General features: G+C 35.0%; 1 protein-coding gene across 2 annotated transcripts; it reads right to left on the reverse strand.

Annotated features, from left to right (window-relative positions):
* Positions 1-10783: 10783 nt before the first annotated feature.
* On the reverse strand, positions 10784-23942 carry LOC142972764 (uncharacterized). 2 transcript variants are annotated; one of them, XM_076114041.1, is made up of 9 exons: positions 23800-23942; positions 15821-15924; positions 15378-15442; positions 14681-14787; positions 14081-14160; positions 13611-13690; positions 13208-13370; positions 11959-12104; positions 10784-11342 (listed from the first exon to the last, which is right to left on the reverse strand). In XM_076114041.1, the coding sequence occupies exons 1-9, from the start codon at positions 23812-23814 to the stop codon at positions 11239-11241; spliced, it is 864 nt and encodes a 287-aa protein (XP_075970156.1). In that variant the 5' UTR covers positions 23815-23942; the 3' UTR covers positions 10784-11238. The 2 variants fall into 2 exon arrangements, with proteins under 2 accessions (XP_075970156.1, XP_075970155.1); XM_076114040.1 differs by having other exon boundaries at positions 14681-14790.
* Positions 23943-24255: the final 313 nt, after the last annotated feature.

Genomic DNA, 24255 nt, shown 5'->3' on the forward strand with positions numbered 1-24255 from the left:
CAAAGGACTCTATACAATAGTACTGAACAAGCCATGCTCTTAACCGCAATGCAACGTACTGGGTTTTGCCTATACATATAAACCTTCAAGCTATTAACGTCGTTGGTTCAAGCCTAAGTAGGGGTAGACACAAAGGATACTTAGTAAGATTGTATCTAAGTAATTGTTTTGACTATGTCCCTGCCTAACATTATTGTTATAATACAAAATGGGCTGAAATTAAACTATCCTTGTGATACTTAAAGGTAAATCGTTACTTAATTATTTACATGTTTACTGTATGACTTAATTTTTTTGTTGTTGTTGTGCACACTGCATCTATTACATTCGTTATTAAGATCAATCATGAAGTGTTATCATCAGTAGGTGTATGGCAACAGGTAAAGAGTAATAGAAGCCAAAACATTTTATTAAATATTGGAGTGTCTTTCTAGACGTCTGTTTGCACACTTTGCAAAGGATGCGCTTTATTGATAAAGGTTCACATATTCGTGTATAAAACGCTCCATTTAACTTTGTAAGTCTGAATACAGCAACAAGTCTTTGTGCCTAGAAGGTATTATCTATTGAATTTTTTGACACCAACGGACCCAAACAGGTTACATTAAAGATAAAATCTAGAAAAATAATGTTTAGAAAGTATGACAGATTAAGGCATTGTATACATTTTTATCAGATTAATCAAGATTTAGTGCTAAGAGCAAATAACTCAAAGGCTGCATATAATTATTCTACTTTATATAGGTCTCTACAGTAACGGATTAAGACAATATATTTGCATGAAGAAAAAACTGGATTTGTACTGCTATATACGAAGGTGTGCGCTATTACAATCACAGTCTCGTGTGATAGGAGGCCAACACAATGCCATTTACCGGGCACTTAATCAAACTCCAGGTTTCTATTGAGCTATATCTATACTTATAATAAATCTGTAGAGAGGTCAATTCTGTACATTGAATATATTTAAAAAAAAACCAATGGGGGATGTTTAGTAACGGATACTGATACCGAATCTGCAATTTATAATTTTCTTTTCTGTCTGTCTGTCTGTCTGTCTGTCCTCCGTCTGTATGTGTCGCTATCACGTAAAAACTACCGGATAGAATGCACTGAAATTTGGTATATGCATAGAATAAGTAGTGGAGCAGTTTCTAGGATACTTTTTATAGCATAAAATTTCAAAGATTTTTAGAAAATTGAAAAAAATACTTAGAAATCGTTTGTACCTGCGTTTCCCTATAGAGACCATAGATGGCGTTACAATCCATTTCACAACATTCGCATAGTTAACGCGGCGCCTGCCGTATCGATACCTGTTGTTCGCACCAACCAATAGATGGCGTTATAAACCGCAACAAAGCATGTTTTTTCTAATTAATTTATTTTGATGGCTTTATTGTAAAAAAATACCTTTGAAACATGCTATACATTTATAAGATTTTTAAACATAAATGTTGTATGATATATTACACAAAAATGTTGGTTTACGTGGGTCCGGTGCGATCGGGATATCCTAGATGGCAAACCGAGTAATTTCGTTTGTTGTCGGTGTTCGCCGCAACTGACAGATGGCGTTGTTGTTCGAATCACATAATATTTAATAACCAAATTAATTGGTTGCATTAAGGAAATAAATTGGATAGCTATGAAACAGACTATGTGGTAAGTTTTAAAAAATAAACAACGGATGATATAAGTATAAAAAATAATTACGGGTTACGCGGTTTCGGACGTATCATCGCAAGTATACATTATTACGCGTCTGAAGAGCTCCGGCGCAGATAGGACCTATAATAATATTCTGAATCCAGACGGGTAAGCAATGGTCAGTCTATTATAAGGTATTATATTTTACACTGTAAACTGCTACGGATACAGACGAGAGCGGAAAAGAAGGTAACCACAGGAAATCAGGCCTGCCTGAGCCTGTGTCACATTGTGTGCCTTTCGGGTCCCTTTCGTAAATAACCATTAGATGACAAAAGAGTTGTTAACATTTTTATGTGTAGGTGTATCGAGTGCTTCGCAATTCGCGTGCTCAAACGAATAAGCAACAGTACGAAATTCACGCGAGCGGAGCCGCACGGGTCAGCTAGTTCTAAAATAAATTAGAAAATAATAACACAATACTTTCCCCGACCCGGAATTCAAACCCGAGACATCTTAATCAGCTGTCGGATACACTATCAACCCATCTGCAATATTTTTTAAGCTGTTTGTGGTGGCACCCTTTACGTGATGCGACCTCATACGTATCGCATAATCTAATCCAGCCGCATATGGTACTAGCTGATCCGCGCAACTTCGCTTGCGTCACATAAGAGAGAATGGGTGATTTTTTTATCCATTTTTGTAGCATTTTTTACTGGTACTCTGCTCCTATTGGTCGTAGCGTGATGATATATATGCCTATAGCCTTCCTCGATAAATGGACTATCTAACACTGAAATAATTTTTCAAATCGGACCGGTAGTTTCTGAGATAAGCGCGTTCAAACAAACAAACAAAGAAACTCTTCAGCTGTATAATATTGATTGGAAAGTGTTCAAGCAATTTCTTCAGTTGATGTCGAAGGATATTTCTGTCAATATACGTGCAGTGAGCGTGCGTGTGAGCAGTTCGTTAGTCTTAACAAGTCTTGTTTATGTGACATACAAAGATGATGTATGTTTGGACAGACACATTAATTTGTGGTAACGTTATAACTTAGGATTATACACAAATTGTTGCACTAATGAAAGTAACGATTCCATTGTTGGTGTTTCAGTCATGCTGTAACTGCTGAATTGATTTGGATAAAATTTTCCATTGCTATTGCTCAGATTTTTGTTTATCACAATATAAAATATAATCATCACTTGCTCCAACGGTGAAGTAAAACATCGTGATGAGACCTAGCATGTCTAAAATTTGTTGAATACATATACGAGGGCATGCAAAGTCCCCAACCCGCACTGGGACTCGGGGCCTAACTTCCAACTGAATCGGGAAGATACATTTGCCCAACAGTGGGACAGTATTGGGTTAAAAAATAAATTGCTTAGGTACTCGTATGCATGTCTCTTGGTGATAAAATCCATGCTAGCAGTGTCCAAGGAAAATCTAATATCAAAAAATCCTGTGTTCTATAATTCTAAGCGGAAATGTGTACAATAGAATTCTAGACTGGGATAAATCTGGTCAGTTAATTTATGACTACGGCGAACTATGAGGCACTGGGATAACTATTCAAGAAGCGTTTTTCGCTTGCTCTAACAAATTCCTTCCTAGCTTGAATTGATGGCATGATATACGATAACAAACTGCTTTCTTGGAAGATATCTAGAAAATCCAAGTAAGAATATTACACACTCTCGAAAAAGTCGTCATAACATTTTATAACCTCTAACATTAGAGGCTGCGCAGGCGCATCGTAAAATCAGCGCGCGCAATTTACTAGCGACGATGTGGTGAAGTAAGTGGCCTTACCGTTAATGTGCTCTAAGCCTTAGTTAACCACTACTACATTCTGTGGTACTTTCTTTATTGCTAACTGTTCTCTAAAGGGTTTACAATGCTTTAGTTAGTGCTCAAACGGGATTTTGAATTAGTTTTTCTAATGATTGTTTACAAATGTTAGTACTAAGACATTAACACTAAGTAATCCTTTGAGCAACAGTGGATAGAAATAGGCTGAACATTATAGAATTCTTTTGAACACTTTGGCTACACTTAAGAAAAATAAGCTTGTTCGGATCTCGATAATGGAATACATAGATTTATTCGGAACCTTGCACGAACTATAGGATCAGAAATTTGTCTTATTTTAATCTTATTATCATGGGAGATTATTTTTTTAAATACATCTCCCGCACTAAGAATTGCTCTTGTGTCGAAAAACTTTTACAAACATACAAACAACGGACACAAAGTACGACCACACCCGAAACAATTATTTGTGGGCCGCACAAATAGTCGTTCTATGTGGGAATGACCAACGAATTGGAATTTATATACATGCGTCATGCACACTTGCATGATATTATATATAAGATTAATGTTGTGACATTTACCTCCATCCTGAAATTACAAAAACGGTGTCCATACTTAGATAAATATAATAAAAAGTTCGTATTTTTATTTTTGCTTATATACGCGATAATTACAATTCCTTTCTAAAAGAACACAACAAGTGAACAGACACACTATATCCACACAAACTATTTCCTCAATATAGAAATCGAACTCACAACATCCAAGCAATACTAATTCAGTTACGACCAATTTAGCCATTGTTCTTCAGTTTCCCTAACTCATGTATAAAGTCGTCACAAAGCAGTATTTTCTCTCTTTGTATGCAAATATTGTACGAATGAGTGCAGTTTTACGGTATCCTCGCATTGTTTGACGCATAAGTATCGACGCATTAGCTCAAGTGTGGACTGAGAAAGGCTAGATCTCTATTAAATGCTAGACAAATGAGACGGGTCTTTTATTTGTTTACCTTCTAAGTGCCTTGTTATTTTGGTTTATCGTTGATATCTTGTTCATGAACTCATTGTAACTCAGAAGAGCGAATTTCTAGTTTAATACTCTCAAACCATAAACTATAATTTCGCTATTGAAGGTATGAATGTATTATTTATTAGAGCTTCTTGAGAAGTAGGTATTTTGAAAATATTTTTGTTTAGTGATCACATATCAAAGGATCTATAAAAGAGTAGAAGAAATACTATGTATTTTCTTCTTTACTTTTAAGTTCAATTTACATTAGGAAAAATTAACATAAGAAAATAAAATTCTCTCTTCAAAATAACTAATAGTAATTTATGTTTGTAAAATTCCCGGACACAAAAGCAATTTTTGGTAGTTCTTGTTTAAAAATAAGAAGATAAGGCTCCTAGAAAAAAGTATAAGCAAGCTAAGCATAGAAACAGTTTAGCAATCATTACAAACTTATATTGCTTGTCCCAATTTATAACAAGTGAAACGCCTATGTTGTAATACTCTCTTTACAAACAGGCGTGATGCTAATTGCGTGGTCTATTATGTTTGTAAGAAACATATTAATCTTGTAGATTTATCACTGGTTTTTACGTACTCTTTCTAAAGAGATTAAATGAGAGTGCTCATTAGAGTCGTAACATAATATCAAATGTACTTGCGAATTCGTTTTACGTTTCTTAAAGTTGTTAAGTGTACTCACAGAGTGTACTCGCAGTGACGGTTTTGATTTTTAAAAAAGGAAGTTGTCGAGCTCTCGGGACATTCAAACTATATTAAAAGTCAACGACACAGTAAACAACGCCTATCAACAGTCGGCCTAGGAGTTAGTTTTTCTAAAATATTTTAATCAAGACTATGCTAAGCTATGTAAAGTAGTAATATTATGCGGATTTTGGTTGATATTTACGACAAAAGCCAACGCCTTGCTATGGATAATTATTGCTTCTTCTTGTTCTTGTCGTATGGTTAATGGTGAACCTAGTGTCAATAATTGCTTACACAATACAATCTATGCTGAACCGTCACTCCCAGCGTGGTGGTCGAAAATCCTAACCAGTTCCTCATTTGTAGAGGAGACCCTAGCCCAGCTGCGTGCCAGTAAAGGGTAACACCGCACCAACGTACGCCAATATCACTCGACATGAATGTCTCTAATGTATACTTACATTAAGATTTGTTAGGCTCATTAGCTTCTTACTAAATGATGGATAGTTGTACGTATACCGTCGTTCTGATGATTGATACGAGGCAGTGAAAACTGTAGCAATGAAAGTAATGTGTAGATATAGATAATGTTACCAAAAAGGTAATAGCCGTTTTTATAAAGATGGCTGACTGACATATTTTATGATAGCCACATTTTAAGAAAGGTTTCTTTAGTTGAAGGTCCAGGGATTATTTGTTGTAAGCTCTTGTAAAATTGCTTTTTACTACAAAACTATAGCTTGTTGTCAATTTATTTCAATGCAAAAATATTTAATACTTTTAGTATCAATATCTAGATCTGTTTCTGGCATAGTTTTGCATAAAAGCCTTAAAAAGGCTGAGCATATTTTTCCATTCAAAGAAAACTTTATATACAAAACATCACCAGTGGCCGTTAACTGTCTGATATGTTAACCACCGACGGACGGAAATTGTACGAAAACATGTTTTGTAAACTTCTCAGCATCTAATTTAGGACTATGTAAATATTTTACAACATTTATAAGGCAGATAGAATATTAAAGAATGAAATAACATAGCCCGATGTGAATGGTTAAGTATGCAATTTCCAAAATAAACAAATGTTATGTAACTTAAAGGAAGTGTGAATAACATAATATAAAGAAGTTTAATTTATGTAAGGAAACCAGCTCGATGTGAAAAGTTAAATTAAATTATTCTGATGAGATGTTACATCATTGTTTGGTACCAATACATAATAATAATATATACAGTATCATAAATATTGTGTTTGTTGGTACCGTTGTAACTTAGAAATTTGTGTAGAAACATTCCTGACAGATTGCATACCTTGCCTCGTCTCATTAAATTGAAACTGTTTTAGAACCACTGTTTTATCAAAGCTGATGAAAGCACTGAAAACTTTGGTATACTAATATACCTTACCAATGTTTAGCTAACAAAACATTTTGTGAATGAAATTATGCGAAAATTGTGTAACAATAAATGCAATGAAAATACCATGCAACTTTATCTTATTATAGAACACATTACACAAGATACAGCATCTTCCAAAATTTCCTCAAACAAAATAAAAAATACGAAATTATTAAAAATAATTTATTACTCACACTAATCCTTAACATTATGGCAAGAATAAATAAAATAACAATACGACTTCGACTTAACGATAATTAGCACCTAACAATAAATGCGGAAATTATAATATCACGATAATAAAGACCGAACATAATGTACAGAGACAATAGTTTTATTCCCTAAAACATATTCAGTTAAGAAAACTATATACGTTCGTGTAATAAATATTCACGTTCTGAACACCATCTTACATTTTGTCGTACGATTACTTCCTTTCTTCCTCGGCAGTGATTTATGAAGCAAATCCACATTCCCTATTGCTGCTTCTTTTCGTCCGGTTGGCCATCATCTACCACCATGTCAATCTCCACTTCGTAAGTCCCGGGCTTGGTGCGAGAGGGTCGCACCACAATTCCAGGCATTCTCGACTCCTGGACGCCGTCAACCTCGTTCTCCGCAGTGTTCCCAACAGGCACACCCGTCGCCCCTTCAGGCACAGATATACCGTTATCCTGAGGCAGCTTCACCGACATCATCCCTTGGAAACGTTGGACAAACATCTCCAATATTGGTCCAAATCTGGAAACGCCGTCGGTGGAGAGCAGGAAGCGGTCGGAGGCTCCTTGCTTAGGTCGGAGCACAAACATGTTGAAGTTGAGAGTTTTCTTGACGGGCCGCGCCGCTGCCTGCCCGACGCAGGCTATAGCGACGATGGCGAGCAGTGCGCGGGGTGACATCGTGTATGTAGTGTGCTAGGCGGTAGCGTGCGCCCACGGCGGCGAAAGACTCCACACTGCGCCAGTTGCGTTTTTGCCGCGCATCTAAGCCAAGATAACGGGTCCACAGCAAAAAGATCATAATTGCCTCGCATCGTACCGAACGCCTGATAATTGCAACGATCTCTCGACACCTTTCCTTTGGAAAGCGATTCCATCTTAATTCTAGTGAGTCATCAATATAGACGCCCAAATTTTGATGAGCCTTGTTGACGAGTGCAGTTCACGGGGTTTTATTTTGGTTTCAGTGTCTGGTGAATAGATTGATAGGTCAGGCTTCATTGGTTCTGAATGGGCAATAGATGTCTAAGTAAAATTGTACTGATGCGATTGTGCTGTAATGATGCAGTGTTGATGACTCTTTCCTATGAAGCTTTAAGGGTGATTTTTGTTTGAGGTTTTGAGGCGACAATTTGCAGCATACCTGCACATGTAGTTTTAAAATCATATTTGCGTCCATCAATCAAGTTTTCTCGCGGTGGATGATTGATTGTATTATAATGATGCAGTATCAAGGTCACAACGATGCAGGTCAATGAAAATAAACAAAATGCGGTTTGTGGGGTTCCTATTGTTCTAAGCTTTTATTTGTTTTTAATGATAGAAATTTTGACGGTCGATTAGAGGGAACGAATCGGAACTTTTTAGACGTGTTGTAATTTGATTATTATGTTTTACGGTTATTGTTGGTGGAAATGAAATTAAAAGAAACCAACTTTTAGAAGGAATTGGATTTTTATTTTTGCTTGTAGAATAAGTATGATCACTAAGATCTAATCTATGTAATGCTTGACAAGAGAGGTATTAAGAAGTAACTTAAAAGTGTATGGATGCAGATACTGTATTTTGCATTAACACGGTAATACTAGTTAATTTGAAGAACGATTCGTTTTGATAAAGAAAACTGTTGGTAGCACAGACCCACGGATACGCAGATACGCAGTTTTTGCCAAAGAAATAGGGTAAAGCAGTCTAAATTCAGATTGAATTGCGTGCAGTTAATGCACAAAGCAGTCATAAAAACGTTAGTAACTATTATTATAAAAAGGATATCGTGTTAGTATTTGTAGTACGAGAAGATGACATGTAAATACAACACTGGCCTACTTTCAACATTATCATTAAAAGTTATATTCTTGCATGCATGATGCATGTCTGAAATAGCTCGTAAACTATACCTCAGGCATCTCGTGATAATTGAAACTTTATTACAATTTGATTGAAATAAATCGTACACGTCCATTTCTACTCAATTATCTGTTATTTATGTTCAATCATATGTCCAATTGGCCGTAATTATACCTCTGATTCCTTAGCAGATCATAAACTGGAAACCATTCTTGGAACTTCGACCAAATTAACATTACCGTTCTGCAAGATTCTGCCATGCGATTTAGAACTCTATTTTATAGGTAGTAAAGGTTGTGAGGTAGTTTTTCAATGTGTTTGTATGTTGGTACTTGTTATACTTTATAGGATTGGACGGTGGGCACAGGATGAAGGTCCGTTAGAAGCGATAAAGTGGAACTTAAGTGCTAACGGTAGCAGTTTCAAAGATAAAACTTAGATCTAAAGGAAGTACTAATGTGTCTAATGGCTTTCGTTTCAATCCAGGAAGTCTTTATATTACAAGTTGACGGCTATTTTATGGGGCCCGTTAAAGTCGATGTAAAACCAGTTTTTGCCAATTTTACACTTTCATTTTTATGTTTTTGTAAAGTTTCAGCACTTGTTTTCGTTAGATCTTCGGTTTTGAAAGTGAAATGAATCGGCTATTGAGTGTAGACTGTCTTTACTTTTTTATCATGATCATCATTGCGCAATTGCAGCCTTATTGTGTTCGTTATTTTTCTGCAAAAACCGATCTAGTTAGTAGACGTTAAAAATAGTAGTCAAAAATCGTATTTATTATGCGAATCGGTTTTTGCATCCTATCAAAACACTCCAATTGCATTTCTTAGATCTATTTGCTTTTAGTATGCTTTGAGTATAGTCACAATGTTGTGGCAATTTGGTGTAACTAATCGTATCTTTTTTGAAGTTTTTGTTACTTATTTGATAATGTCAGTAAGTACCTAGGTATTTTGAGATGTAAGTGCGGGAATAAAAAGCTTTGATAACAGAAAAAGGTATTTTAAACAGCTACAAATAAGAGTTCCGTAAGTAATGGTAATGTTCTCCTGGCCGATATTCGGCTATGGCGGCCAATTACATTAAAACCAGCCAACTGTGCAGTCTTTGTTTATAGTGTCCAAGTACACAATACACAGGTACACTCTCTACAAATGAACAGATGATAAGAACAGACGCTAAATGTCGAACAGAAACTCTTGCATTCCCTAGAAAATGTTCCAACAACAGTGGAACAAACATGGAGCGACATCGAAGCATATTTTATAACAGAAAAAGGTATTTTAAGCAGGTACAAATAAGAGTTCCGTAAGTAATGTTATCTAATGTTCTTCTGGCCGATATTCGGCTATGGCGGCCAATAACATTAAAGCCAGCCAACTGTACAGTCTTTTGTTTATAGTGTCCAAGTACACAATACACTGGTACACTCTCTACAAATGAACAGGTGATTAGAACAGACGCTAAATGTCGAACAGAAACTTGCATTCCTAAGAAAATGTTCCAACAACAGTGGAACAAATATGGAGCTACATCGAAGGACCGGCCTGCTTTCTACAGTAATAAATTAACAAGCAATCGATGTTATCTATCTGATAACGTGTAGGTCTAGCTAAATTGCTTAGATTTAATTACGCACCAGGCTTTCCCGGTGAACGGTAACTTGCTTATTAGAGGACGTTTTGTACGGTGTCTCGTTCTGCAATTGTAATGTGCTCCTGTTACGGTTAACGGAGTTTACCGGTCATATTAGCTGTCTAGTTAAGAGGTCATCTTTGTACGTAGGTAGTCTAGATAATTTAAGGGGAGGTTTATGGTTCAGACTTGTCATTGAAAGGTCGTGAATTTCGTTTCGCTGCAAAAGCAAAAGCTTTAAGGTTTAAAATATTAGTTTATTTTTGTTTATTTTTGTGTTCAAGCATGTGGCAGTGTTTGGAAAATTGCTTAAGTCTACTCCAATATTTGCTGTGTAGCTCTATACATGGTACTATTGTAAACTTAAGCATGTATGGGCGGCATTATGCGTGAATAATTACAGGTGCTCAAAGGGGATAGTAAATATTTTATCAAGTTCGGTTGAACGTCCAGTAAATAATACAGACTGTTGTAATTATAACAATTTATTTTCATAATAAATATATCGAAACTATTTTCTATTCATAATTCGGTAAAATAGTAACATTTTAAAGTCATTTGCATCAATTTAAAGTAACGGTTTTTATTCTAATAATATTGCACTGAGTAACTAATCAAGATTTCAATAATAACAGAAATAGCGTAACTTTGGTGGTACATTCGTATGGGGCCCAAAAACGGACGGGGCCCCTATATAAAAAGATTCATACACTAACATAGGATGTTAGGCAACTCGTGTGATATAGACCAAGAAAGGTCTATACACAGCAGTGGGTACAAATTGAGTTGTGGACGGCAATAATTACTACATATCGTTGGTATTATAGTAAATTAAGTTGTTCGTAAAAAATTGTTTTACATTTTGAGGGGCCCCAATAACCGGGGCCCCGTTTGACAGTTACGCTATGAAATCACAATCTATTTATTTATATTAAAGTGTTTATTATGCTTTGTTTCGTAAAAGTCCAGGGGAGCCGCGGAGTTTCTTGTTCTGTTCCACCTGTTCTTTGGGCTCTTCGCTGGGTTGTTTTAGCTGCCCTGAGGGACCTGGTGAGAAAAAATAATACATGATAATATATGGGCAAGGTAATGGGCTAGAATGATGATGGCAGTTGGAGTAGATCTCTACAGAGTGTTAGCCAAGAGTGCATTAACATGCCGTTATTGAATCCATTCCTGCTATGAAGTAGGATATTAAAGTATATCTGATATAAACATCATATATTTAAATTAGATCTTTGATGACTTTTATGAGACTTCAAAATACTGATTGCTTCCGATCGTTATACATTTATAATAATCACTTAAAAAACTGTAATATTCAATAAACTTTTTAAAATGTTTAAAACTGTGATTTGGAATAATTTGTTGCGATATTTATTTAATTTAAATCAGCGCTAATAAAATAAAAAGCATCTTATTCATCTTATATTTGGATCTCAGTTTAGCAATTTACTGTTTATAACTTCATATCAAAATGCAATTAACAGTATTTCTGTCTGTTACGCTCGCACGGTTAACCCCTAAACTAACTTCAGGAATTTAGCATGGTTATAGTCAAAGAATTTGGATAAAAAATGAGATCTTTCAGCAAAACAGCCACTCGGGCAAAGTGACGACTAAGAGTAATGTTAAAATAAAATAAACCATTGATTTGTCTTACCACTGGCTCCTTTGTTAACTGGTGTAGGCGACTGTACAGCGACTACTGGTTGATACGCCAGTGGGTTCACAGGTCCTTGGAATCCGATAGAGTTGGAGAAACGGATGGGTTCACCTCTTACATCGCCTTGAATGGGTTGGCCGGCACTGTAAAGTACGAATAGTTTTATTTTTAAGTTTTAATATTAGTCGAAGACAAACAGCTGAGTCCCGGTTAGCAAGTAGCTTATAAGATAAAATATTGAAAGCTGTTTGCATAAATCTAAATTAACTCAATTTAATAGCATAGGATATCTGACTTTTATTAATTGGATGTGAAACTAGCCTTTAGTGAAATTAACAGGTAACAGTCGCTACGGACTTGGTTTGGTTTACCTAACCCCTAGGCCAATATGGTCAACGGTAAGGAATGGTCATGACTTCGTTCCTGGATGAAACAAATATTTTTTTGTGATCCAATAATAAATGTTTTAGAAGTGATAGTACTTTATTTTGTCTGTATATTTCCTGCAATTCAAGGAATCTTAGTGCGGGAATTGCCTTTTACAAATCATTTGCATATCTACAAATTACTAGGTTCCAGATTCCTGTGTAAGTTGTACCTGGGTTTTTCTGGGAAGAAATTATCTTCAGCATTAAGGAAAATGTGCTTATAATGGTGGATGGTCTTGCCTAAGTCATAAAGTTTTGTGGGTGATGTATTAAGTAGAAAGTGGTGATTAATATAAATGTATATTGTTTTGACTTAACGACTGAAAGTTACATTTAGAGCGGCCATTTCTAGTCATTTTTACTAAACGAAGGCTATTCAATCAGTTTTATATCTTCAAATCAATTTGGATGTTAAAAAATGATGTAGGATGTTTTATGTAACGCTCTAAAGGACTGCGACTTTAAAATATTTTTGATATACTTCATTTAATACTGGGTTGTTGGCGGAATCAGGCATAAAGCCAAGATCGCCATAAAGCTAAACAAAAAGAAAAACGCTCTAAGTGTAGGCAGAGATTTGTAAAATTTGTTTTGTCTCTTACTGTTCACAACGCCGATCTTATGTACCTCTAATATCACTTAAACTCTCGGCTAAAGAACCGGCTTAAGAAGACTCCAACGGCAATCATAAAAACCCAACAGAACTTTGAATGGGGATGATTAATGATCTGGAAACAGCAGTCAGTTCTAGGCCACTTTTTTAATTATTGACTTGTTTGAAAAAGACATTAAACATAATAATAATGTCTCCAACTTACACTTGAGCAAGTCCAGGGTCTTGGAAGACGAGGTCGTAAGGTCTTTGCACTGTGAGTGGGGCTCCAAGAAGCTGAGGAGGTACTACTCCTCGGGTTCCGTAGCCAACCAGCGGAGATACGACTGCTTGACCTGATGGGTCCAGGAGTACTGCGTTTTGGTAACCTGGAAGAAACAAATTTTTATGGTTTTATGTCTTCTTAGTAATAATACTTTTTGATGATGGGGGTATCAGAGCTTAAAGGCTTAAACTATTCATCGAAATAGTCGGAAACCTGGGATTCTTTATTTGTTAACGTTTTCGCAATTCTGTAGGAGAAAAAATTACCAGTTTGGTATAGTCACAATCCCAACTTTCATAACTAAAACCATTGTAATAAATTAGTGATATTAATTTTTACTCACCATTACCCGGGTACGCTGCGTTTCCTTGAGGTGCAGCGGCAACTATGTATACAGGCTGATAGCCTCCGATCGTGCCGGGCCTGTCGAAAACAAATCGTTAAATTAATAAAAACTTTTAAACTTTCGCGTTACATGTTTAAATTATAATAGTATACCGGAATACGTTGTACTCGCCGTGGCCTGCCTGCGACCACGGCGAGTACAACCTGCGCCGAAACGTTAGGCATTTTAGGGTAAAATGCGTGTTCGCGTTAATTCCCGTGTCCTATTATAAATCGTTAAATTAATTCTTGATTACTCGCTTGTTCTACGATCGATCGAATTATATTGTGCCCATATACATATGGTCTGTGACAAGGATAACCTTTTTTATAGGATCGATGTGTAAAAGTAGCCTCATACAAAAAATAAAAGGAATTTGTCTTATTCAGTTTATAGAGAGAATTTAACTTGATAATTTTGTAACCTACCTGTATCCAGGAACAGGCATGTGTACTATAAACACTCTTTGTCCTGGAGCTATTCCGGGTATGTTTGGTGCTACAGGATTCTGAAAGTAAATATGACTCATTACTTCAGTGCCACTGTAGGTAGTAGGTTTAAAAATAAATAATTACATAACGATGTAGAAAGTATTAAAACACCGAGCGCCTTGTGAAATATATAAGGCTAGAAATTACTAGACGCAGAAATACTGCCGTAGCAGAAACACTATCGAGTGCTTGAAAAACTGCACACGTAACATGGTATTAAGTACAAATATGTAGGTACATTGGGAGCTCCTTTTACTTTTTATGGCGTAACAAGTGCATTTTTAATAATATGATTTAACGTGTAATACTCGAATAAATCTTATCAAATCACTCGGCTTCTATGCGGCTACTTTGTTATTTCACAGCTGAAACATTCAATTCAATCTTGCTGTGACAAATCAATCAGGAGTTTTTCCTACTTTCAATACCAAGAACTTTGATTTGTATTTTATTTTCTTTTCTATCTCATTTAAAAATTTCAAAGAGCTGAAAAGAAACACTTTTCCTTTATAATCGTACCAGCAATATTGTAAATACCTGTTGCGGAGGTTGCTGCGGCTGCTGTACTCCTGGCACCAGCTCCACTTCGCTGTCAGGTTCAAGGGATTCCAAACGAGACGACTGTCCATTTGGTCTTTGTACTGCTACTGTGAACATGCGAAATACGTGGTGAGGAATGTAATGCCAGCTTTCTTAAGTCTCTGATTAGCAATTCTCGGGAGACGGGCTTTTATTTGTACCACTTTAATCCATTTATAGGCTTCAACTTTATGTCTACTTACAGATGAAAATAAGTTTATTTAAGAACAGCAATACTAGCAACATTATTTTAGGTATCTACTCGTGCGTATCTGTGCCTAAATTTTCGCTGGTTCGATACAAACGGCTATAAAGGTAATGGAAAAGAGTCTGAGAAACTCTGTAACACTACAATAAAACTCTTGCACCGCTCTGTTTTCAAAGAAATCGGCCGGTAAATATCAACTAGGAGATCATAATAATATCGCGATGACTGGGTATTTCCCTGCAATTTTCCTTTACTTTTGAGTCTTAGAATAACGTATGCAAACGTATTCAGATTCGCAATCTGTCCATCTTTACATTTATTGACCTAATAATTTTCCTTCCTATTGCCATGACGGACTGTATGATTTTTCCACATTGTCCTTTTGATTAATGTTAGGAAAAACAAGAACTGATATCAGATTTAGTTAGAAATGTTCAAGTTACTCACCTTCCTTTTGTTCAGCTGGTCTGTAATAACTGTCCACTCCTGGGTGCTGGAGGTAGTAGTCCAGACTGGAATACAATACGTAACAGTAAATATGGGGTATAACGAAGTTTTACCAAACATGCAGTGAGATGATGTGAAATTTTCTTATCAATTGAGTAGTAAAGCTCGGTATCCGACCGTGACCTTATACATTATGTTCTTAATCACAAAGTTTTAGTACAGTTGATTCTTTCAAATCTCCATTATTTAATTTGGAAACATAGGTACGTACATGTGTACGGAATTTAGGATCAAGTAAATTTAAAAAACGCTGAATGTAAGGCTGCGTTTGCACCAGAGATGTGTGAAGTAGTTGAGTAAAAAGACAAGGAGGGCGAAAAAAAATTTATGTTTTCTAAAGTTGTAGTTGCCAGTATATTGCTAAAATAAAGCGGCATACTCACGGACTAACTTGTTGTAGTTGTTCGGGCGCGTGTTGTGGAAACAGACGCTGCTGGTCTGCAGGAGCCGCGCTCGCTGCTGCGCATAATGCCGCCAGGGAGATTAACTGGAAACAAAAAAATACCAGTTTTTACAGATTGACTGGATGAACGAAATACTCTGGAATACTCAGATAGGAGTTTGTAAACCAAGTGCAAAAATGGCCAGCCTGTTCTTCAATCATATGAAAAGAAAGTCGTTCTTAATAAAACTGACCTTTTTGTTTGTTAATAAATACTAAGCTTATAAATCCGTAATCTATCAAAGAGACTTACTCAATGACACTAGCATATTATTCGTATTCGTACCTTCAAAATGTGTTATCATGTAAGATCTCGGTCAGTTTGCCATTATAATTCAGTATGGTGAATCTAAACGACCTTCATACGACTAGAGGTCAAGTATTGCACATCTATGACGTGACAGTAGCAAGCGTTCAATAACCGCAAGGTGTTACGATTTAACTGGAGTTTTCCTTAAGTATGAAACAAAAATATTTATAACAGACTGCGACAGCTCAATAGTTAAAGCGGATTTGAATTGTCAGGCGCTCAGGTTCATATACTCACATTGCTATACTAGGTTTATCACGTGACTTCGTCTGTGTGAAGAGATTTCTCGATATAAAAGATAAGTTCATAAACTGTCTCTGCACCAACTTTTTTGAAAATCCGTTAAGTAGTTTTGGTGTGTTTAAGTTACAAACATTCATGGATACATACATTTATAAAAGCACGCATTTTTCTCATTGTGGTAGGCAGAGACCAGAAAACGCCACTTGGTGCGATCCTTACCAACTTCCTTTCCTTGATTCACATCCATACATCTTGTCGTACAGGTTACAAGTATTACCTTTTTGCAAGGTCTAAGTATCTTTTTCTAAGAGGTCCTCCCGGTGTTTCTATATTTTGATTAAGTAACATATAACATATTTTTTATTGCATGCGCGCATTGCTTTATATCGTTTGTATATAGCCAGTAAGTCTTAAAGAAAGTTAAAAGAATTACTTGATTACTAGAGCCACCATAACAGTCTGTCAAACTCGAAAGAAAACAAAAACAAATTAATATTAATGTTTGTTAATATATTCTTTTAACGGCGTCAAGCGGTAGTAAGGAACGAATGCCTATGTTAATTTAACTACGGTTCACTAGGATTACGTATAGCGGTTATTCTTAAGGATTACCTGACTCTTATGTCAGAGTCTTACTTAGGTATGTCATCTAGACTTTGGATTATAAAGTTGTAATCGAGCGGAATAAGTGTTTGTCTTGCTAGTGGTCGAGGGTCCGAATTAAGACAACACACCAAAGTAATGATTTTTCTTTTTATTGCTTGTTTTAACATTGTAGAACAAAGTTGGTGGAAAACCGTGCAGGTTGAAGTTTCTTTCATCAGATCTCAAATTACGCGTCACCAAATTTCAAAAAGCTTCTATGATTTATCATTGCAGTTTTTAATTTTATATATTTTTATTTTAATTATGATTTAATAGTAGTATTTGATATTGGTTTCTGGTTTAAATGTTGACACTAATTTGTTTGTCCCTCCGGAAATCAAAATATTGGCCTGATTGACAGATTATAGCGTATTGATTATTATAGCCTATAAAATAAGTACCTATAAGATATATTTCATTATAGCAAATGAACGTTTGAAAATAAATGAAAATGACTATATTTACTTCCACCAAATTGCCTTTCTGTTTTGGTATTTGAATCCTACTGATGCATAAAATTACTACTTAATACATTTTGTATGTGGCCCATTATGTTAGGTTTACGCAACCGTTTCGTAAATGATATAAATCAGAGATGTCTGTACTTCCTTGTGCGTTGTTGCGAGACGAATAAATCGATTGTTATGTATGCAAAATTGGTTGTTTGATAATTAACTTCCGACGGAGTTGATGTGAAGTTAATGAGAAAGCAGTGAGTGATAAATGTACGTTCGCACGTCTCACGCGTCAGTCAACAAAAATAAATCGAAATTAAATCATTGAAACACTTATGATAGTCTTTACACTTACTGACTGCTCTCGGAAAGTGGGTACAGCCTTATGAAGAGAGCTAGCAAGAAACTCACGGCCACTCTTTTCAATCGCCAAATAATTTACAATGTGCTCTTTTGTCTACTGAGATGCGATCCATTTGCTTGATATGTTTATCAAACATGATACAATAAATAAAATTTAACCCGTTTATGTCCCACTGCTGGGCAAAGCTCTTCTCCCGTAAGGAAGGAGGAGTTAGGCCTGGAGTTCACCACGGTGGCCAATTGCGGGTTGAGGAATTGACCAAGATACAACAACCCAGTAAAAAAATAATTTTAACATATCAGTCCCAGTTACTGACCTAGCTAGTTGACGGCCTGTTTGATTCGTGTAAATTATTGTTTATAATGTCGAAAAATTGTGTGTACCAAGGCTCTCTATTAAATTATCAGACTTTAGGACATTAGTTTAGATTGTCAGTTATAATAAATACAGTATGTAAATAAACTTGATACAAATACAAAAATAAATAAATCACTGATGTCACTGATAATCGGATAGATCGATAAAAGTCGCCCGTGCATCGCATTATAATTGAGTAATCGATGTTTTTTACATGTCGACACTCGGCAATAGTCGGCATAATAAATTAATTGCATGTAATTACTTTAAGTAAACAAAGCTTTTAAACAATACACCATTGATTGATTGGCGCCATTGATTTGTTAATTATTTATGTTTTAGTACCTATGCATTATAGTATTACGAAAGTCAAGAGTCTATTAACTGCACGTTTAGTGATTAACGTGGTCACCTCACCGCAATAGCCGTAGCGCTGCGTGTGATGGGTTCGAATCCCACCCGGAACATATATTTGTGTGATGAGCTCGAGTATCTTTTCTGAGCTGTGTCATTAATTAATTTATATGAGTATGTATTTAGAGTATAATAATACTAGCTGACCCGTGCAACTTCCCTTGCGTCACATAAGAGAGCCATGATTTTTCCCGTTTTTGTAACATTTTTCACTGGTGCTCTGCTCCTATTGGTCGTAGCGTGATGATATGTAGCCTATAGCCTTCCTCGATAAATGGGCTATCTAACACAAATATTTTTTTCAAATCGGACCAGTAGTTACTGAGATTAGCGCGTTCAAACAAACAAACAAACAAACTCTTCAGCTTTATAATATTAGTTAATATTATAAAGCATAGTATAGATAATATTAGTATAGATAAGATCCATAGTATGAGTAAGTTCTCCTTAGCTTGGATTAAGACGACCAATTTTTATTAGAAAGATTAATCCAAATTATTTTTTTCTTTATTTTTTTAAGCACGTACTAAACCTTCTGCTACTACGACCAAAAAAAAGCTTAATATTATAAGATTATTATATCTGCAGTTCTCATAGTAGAGGAGGGCTTACGATTTTTTTCCACCCTATTGTAATTAATTGATTAGATCATCAAGTCTCTCTCGTAGTAAATTACAAAGATATTTTTAAATAATAGTCAACTAAGTGCTTTATATGGAATATTGTATAATTATAATCTATTACGGTGTTAAGTGAGCATCTAAATTGATCTCAAGATTTATGAGATCTTGTCCTTTCCTAGAATTGTATGGAAATGGAATTTTACGAGTGTTGTCATCGCTCTAAGACTGTGATAAATAAAAAAAACATACATGCATATATGTATATACGCCTCGTCTTTTCCCCATGAGAATAGGCTGAGATTAAAGAACGCCACTTGCTGCGATTCCGACTATCTTTTTCGTATCTTATATTTAAAAATATAAAACAACCTGATTGTGCCTGGTTTTAATCAGTAATGTATCATGATCTTACAACGTCATCAATAATTTGTAATATAATGGCGATTAATATCCATGAGCGATAGTTTTTGGCAGAACACCTGCCATAGGTTTTATTTCCCAAACTAGTGATAAATTCAATGACTGTAATTTTGACAATTGTTAGCATCAGAGAGAACTACAATAAAACATGTTTTGAGAAAAAAGCAGAAACTGAAAAACAATGCCTTAAATGAAATCAAATCTGAAACCTCAATATAAACTTTCGCACAATAACTACAGTGTATGAAAAACTACATCATACAATAGCTCCACCGGACACAAAAAATCAGTTTTTTGACATGACTTGACGGAAGGAAGCCGGTAGGTAAGTAGTTGTCTCATTATTATGTGTGGTCTGTAAGCACCTTCACCTACATACAGTGATACGGTCACTAAGTCACTACGGTCAGCGCAATCGGAAAATTATTTGTTGTACCTATAGCCTTGCCGTTATTGGGAGTTGGGATGACTTGAAAGTTTAGATCGATTTGATGAGTACTTACTGTGTGTCAAGAATTGGTATTGCGATTTCAACTATTAAGTAGTGTGTGAGGCTATTAAGTAAGGTCATATAAAAATATGGTTTTAGTTCAATAATTTAGGGCTAAATACAATAAAAGGGTTTAGTTATTAGTTGAGAATAAATAAGAGTTATGGGGTGAATTTTTAAAAGAGTAATTTAAATACAAATCTACTAAATAATTGATGCATAATGTCGAACTAGCTCTATCCTGCTTAATGCCTGTCTTTTTCAAGTAACGACGCAATTTTGAGACAGTCCTAAAAACATACGATTTTCCATAAACTAGTAAGTATGTACTAAAATAATTCACTCACTAAACCGGTCTACCATTTTATAGTCAAACATAAAATAATTTAAATACCAAAATTTTCACATTTAATACTTTGTACTACTATAACAAGCTGGTAATTCATTTCTAAGGCTTCAAAACGGACGTTGACACTAACATGGAACTACTACAGGGTCATTATCCTATTGTATAGTTATATTAACACTGAATTATAATGTCATTAGGGATGATTATAGGTTTAATTATTGTATTGTTTGTTAGCCTATTGTTATACAATAAAATGTTCGGCCTAAGAATTGAATGAGGCAGTGGATTAAATGTGTGGTATATAATTGTTTAAGTAGTTGTAATTTAATGTCTTCTTGAGGAGGTACGACCATTATTAAGATCAAAAACCCGATTCAGTTCACTGGTAGGTAAGAACAAGAAAGAAAGAAATTCTCGGAATAAATCTTTAGAAAAAAAACCCTCATCCCAAAACAATACAATATGCTTTGCCCCTTTTACAATATTTTGGTAATATTCTTTTGATAGTTGTATACCCATAACCAAATCGTTTTACTCAACAGTGTATAAAAACCATTGTAACGTTAGAAGACTGACACAAAAATAGCTTACTACCACGAAACCATAAACGTCCTCCATAATCTTTTTTATACATAACACTTTTATTACATCAAATTCATAACATCGTATCCTTGACCTTGATGTTACAATTTGAGTGACACATAAAGAGGTCATTGACCTGAGTCCTTCATAGTCAGTCCATAGTGGGAACCTTACAAGGCTCTATATGGTATGTTCGAGTATTGTTCGAAGTCACTTGCAATTTTATTGTGCACTAATTGTTACTCTTAATGCATTGTTCTGTGTTTTTGTTGATTAGGTTTTAATGTATCGTGGAAATGTAGTTCGTTGTAGAGGAAGTGGCTGTTTTGTTTATATATAATTATGGAGGCTAAACTTATGAAATGGATTTTGTGGAAAACGATTGAGAATAAACAGTGAATTAATTAAATCACTAATACTAGGCATAAATATTTTTTTCCATACATTATGGTTATCGTTTTTTAATCCATAGCTATGAGACTGTTGAGCAAGGGTCTTCTTTGGAATGAGGAAAGGATATTAACGCTACAATATTTATTGAAGATTATTTGATGAAATATCTTAAGTTTCACAACTTTCAGTAATTTACAGAACACGTTAACTTTGATCGGGCATGTTTTTCTAATAAACAAAGCATTCTCAAAATTATTTTGTATCACTAGACCACTTAGATAAATCTTACATCTTACAAAATACTAAACGAACCAGTTAACAAAATCCTCGCAAAAAAAACAAGTTCTAAATCTCAATTTTCCCTAACACCATGGGTCACATAGTAAGTTGCAAAATTCTTGCAAAACGAACAATAAAACTGTCACACGCACTTATCCTTGCGACATGTCACGGTGGTTGACACTTGCAAGACAATTTGACGTAATTACGTGGTAGGAGAGAATGGGACGCGCGTGGTTGATTCTGCCTGTATACTACTCTTAGGCGACCTGCTTTATATGATGTTAATTGTCGCAGTTGCATTGTGTGCAAGCTTTTATTAACCCCCGGTTTCTGAGGTACATTTAACAGTAGTACATAGTTTATCTATTCAATAGCGTTTAAACTCATATATTTAAAAAAATGCTATTGAATAGATAAACTACCGCTTAATGTATTCAGAAACCGGGGGTAAGTGTCTTTACATTTTTTATTAGAGTTTGATTCGCAGTCAGTGATTTGGAAGGGAATACAATATTTGTAGCATACTGGCGTGCTTTTTATGTTGATTTCTGACGCCTTCGTCCGCGTTCAATGAGTTTTTCGAGAATATTTTCTGCTTGTACTTAGTAACTATCATAAAGCAATCGACTTTTTGTACTTTTCGCTTTCATAGCCGAGGGTTAGCATACAAGAGATTGCTGATACTCTACTTATGACGATAAAGTTGGCATTTGATAATTTAATGATTGGGAATTATAAAATCTGTTTAAATTGGGTTTTTAATAGAGGTTCTTATTCCTCCTCGTGTAAAGTTCAAAATCTAGATGTTTACTAATATCAATGTTGCTTTTTTTGACACTAATCGTTGTAGTATTGTTGTCTTGACAAACAATGTGTATCAACAGATATCAACACAACATACAAACATTTGTACCGTGTGACTTACGAGGGAAATCTGAAAGTGTTACAACACAATGAAAGGACAGTCCAATATTGATAGTTTGTGTTTCCAATATTTACGGAACATTATGATGCGATGGTTATAGGGGACGCCAAGCGGTTACTGTTGCACTGTGTGGTGTACATTCGATTTTCATAAGGTACAAATTTATATGGTATGCGTTAATATTTTACGTTAGATAAAGCAAATATCTGTTTAATAAAATGACTTAATGAAATTAAAATAGTGATGAAAATAATAGAATAGCACATAATATTGCAGAAATAATACTATAAAACTTGGCCTTTTCAGTTAGTTAAAAATAAAGATTCTTAATGGAAAGAAAGTGTTTAATTAATCTGATGTATCGAAATATATTTTTGCAAAAAGTAATTTAAATCTTATACATTATTTAACTGTAACAGAAACATTTACATATATTTTGTAACAGTTCTTTAACTTATACTTTTATTTACGAAGATGTGCTATACATAATAATATAATATTATTCATTTTGTATGAAACAGACGTCTAACACCGTTATGTGAACAGCAACTGAGTGAGTGAGAGTGACAGTTGACTATTTCAATCGTTTTTACATGAAACGGAACAATAATGAAGCTATTTTCGTATTTAAAATTGTATGTATTCTTTTAAAATAAATAGTTATAGTTGAACTGATACAGCCCCTTATAATTGTAGGACTCTCATTTATCCCTTTCCGTTCTGGGAAGATAGCGGTGCCCAAATATGTCAGTAATGGTTTACTTTTTTGTAAATTAAGGTTAAAAAGAACTGTTTAAGGAGACTAGATAAATTAATTTTGAGAAGAGCGGGAATACGCTATCTCAAAATATTCTGTAAAAAATATTACTTTTGATTCTTGGAATACTATTTTTCAAAATATACATAATTTAAATACATCTTAGGGTTATAATTTATTAGGTATTTTTTTCTTGAAATGGAATTGAATAATGTAATTTTCTCGCTTTCTTTAAAATTAATTTTCATAATTTCCCTAAAACAAATCAAAATGCAAATCCCCATAAAAATCAAAACGTAAAATGTACTCACGAAATGTCCAGCCATATTCACGTCTTGCGTCAATCGTCGTTGTAACAAAACAATGCGTCTGACCACCACACGCCGTTTATATGAGACTTGCTTGCGTGTCTCACTGATAAATTGTATAGCCTGTTTATTGTTTGGAAATACTACTACTATTTGATATGTGGATGAAAGTAAATAGTGTTGAATGAAAATCGTTGTTTGGGTTAGTATTTTACTATTACTGCGGTAACCGCAGTAATAGTAAAATACTCACCCAAAGGTAAGGTGTAGATAGAGGCAGGGGCTTATACTATTGGCCACTGGCGAGCGATAAGGGGCGAGTTTATTGTCAAACACTGGGCCCTAATCAAATATAGACAACATTTTAATAGAAAATAATTGAAAATATGTACTCATTTTGCTAGACTCGAGAATCAAACTCAAGATCTCGCGGGGTGCAGTCGCATACAAAACAACCCA

The sequence above is a fragment of the Anticarsia gemmatalis genome, chromosome 5, assembly GCF_050436995.1.
Source record: "Anticarsia gemmatalis isolate Benzon Research Colony breed Stoneville strain chromosome 5, ilAntGemm2 primary, whole genome shotgun sequence".
NCBI lineage: Eukaryota > Metazoa > Arthropoda > Insecta > Lepidoptera > Erebidae > Anticarsia > Anticarsia gemmatalis.

Excerpts from the sequence above, each read along its gene's own strand:
- LOC142972764 (XM_076114040.1), bottom strand. Across the intron at positions 15,443-15,820 it reads CAACTACAACAAGTTAGTCC|TCTGGACTACTACCTCCAGC; the intron begins GTGAGTATGCCG and ends ATTGTATTCCAG. Across the intron at positions 14,791-15,377 it reads ACCAGCTGAACAAAAGGAAG|TAGCAGTACAAAGACCAAAT; the intron begins GTGAGTAACTTG and ends GCATGTTCACAG.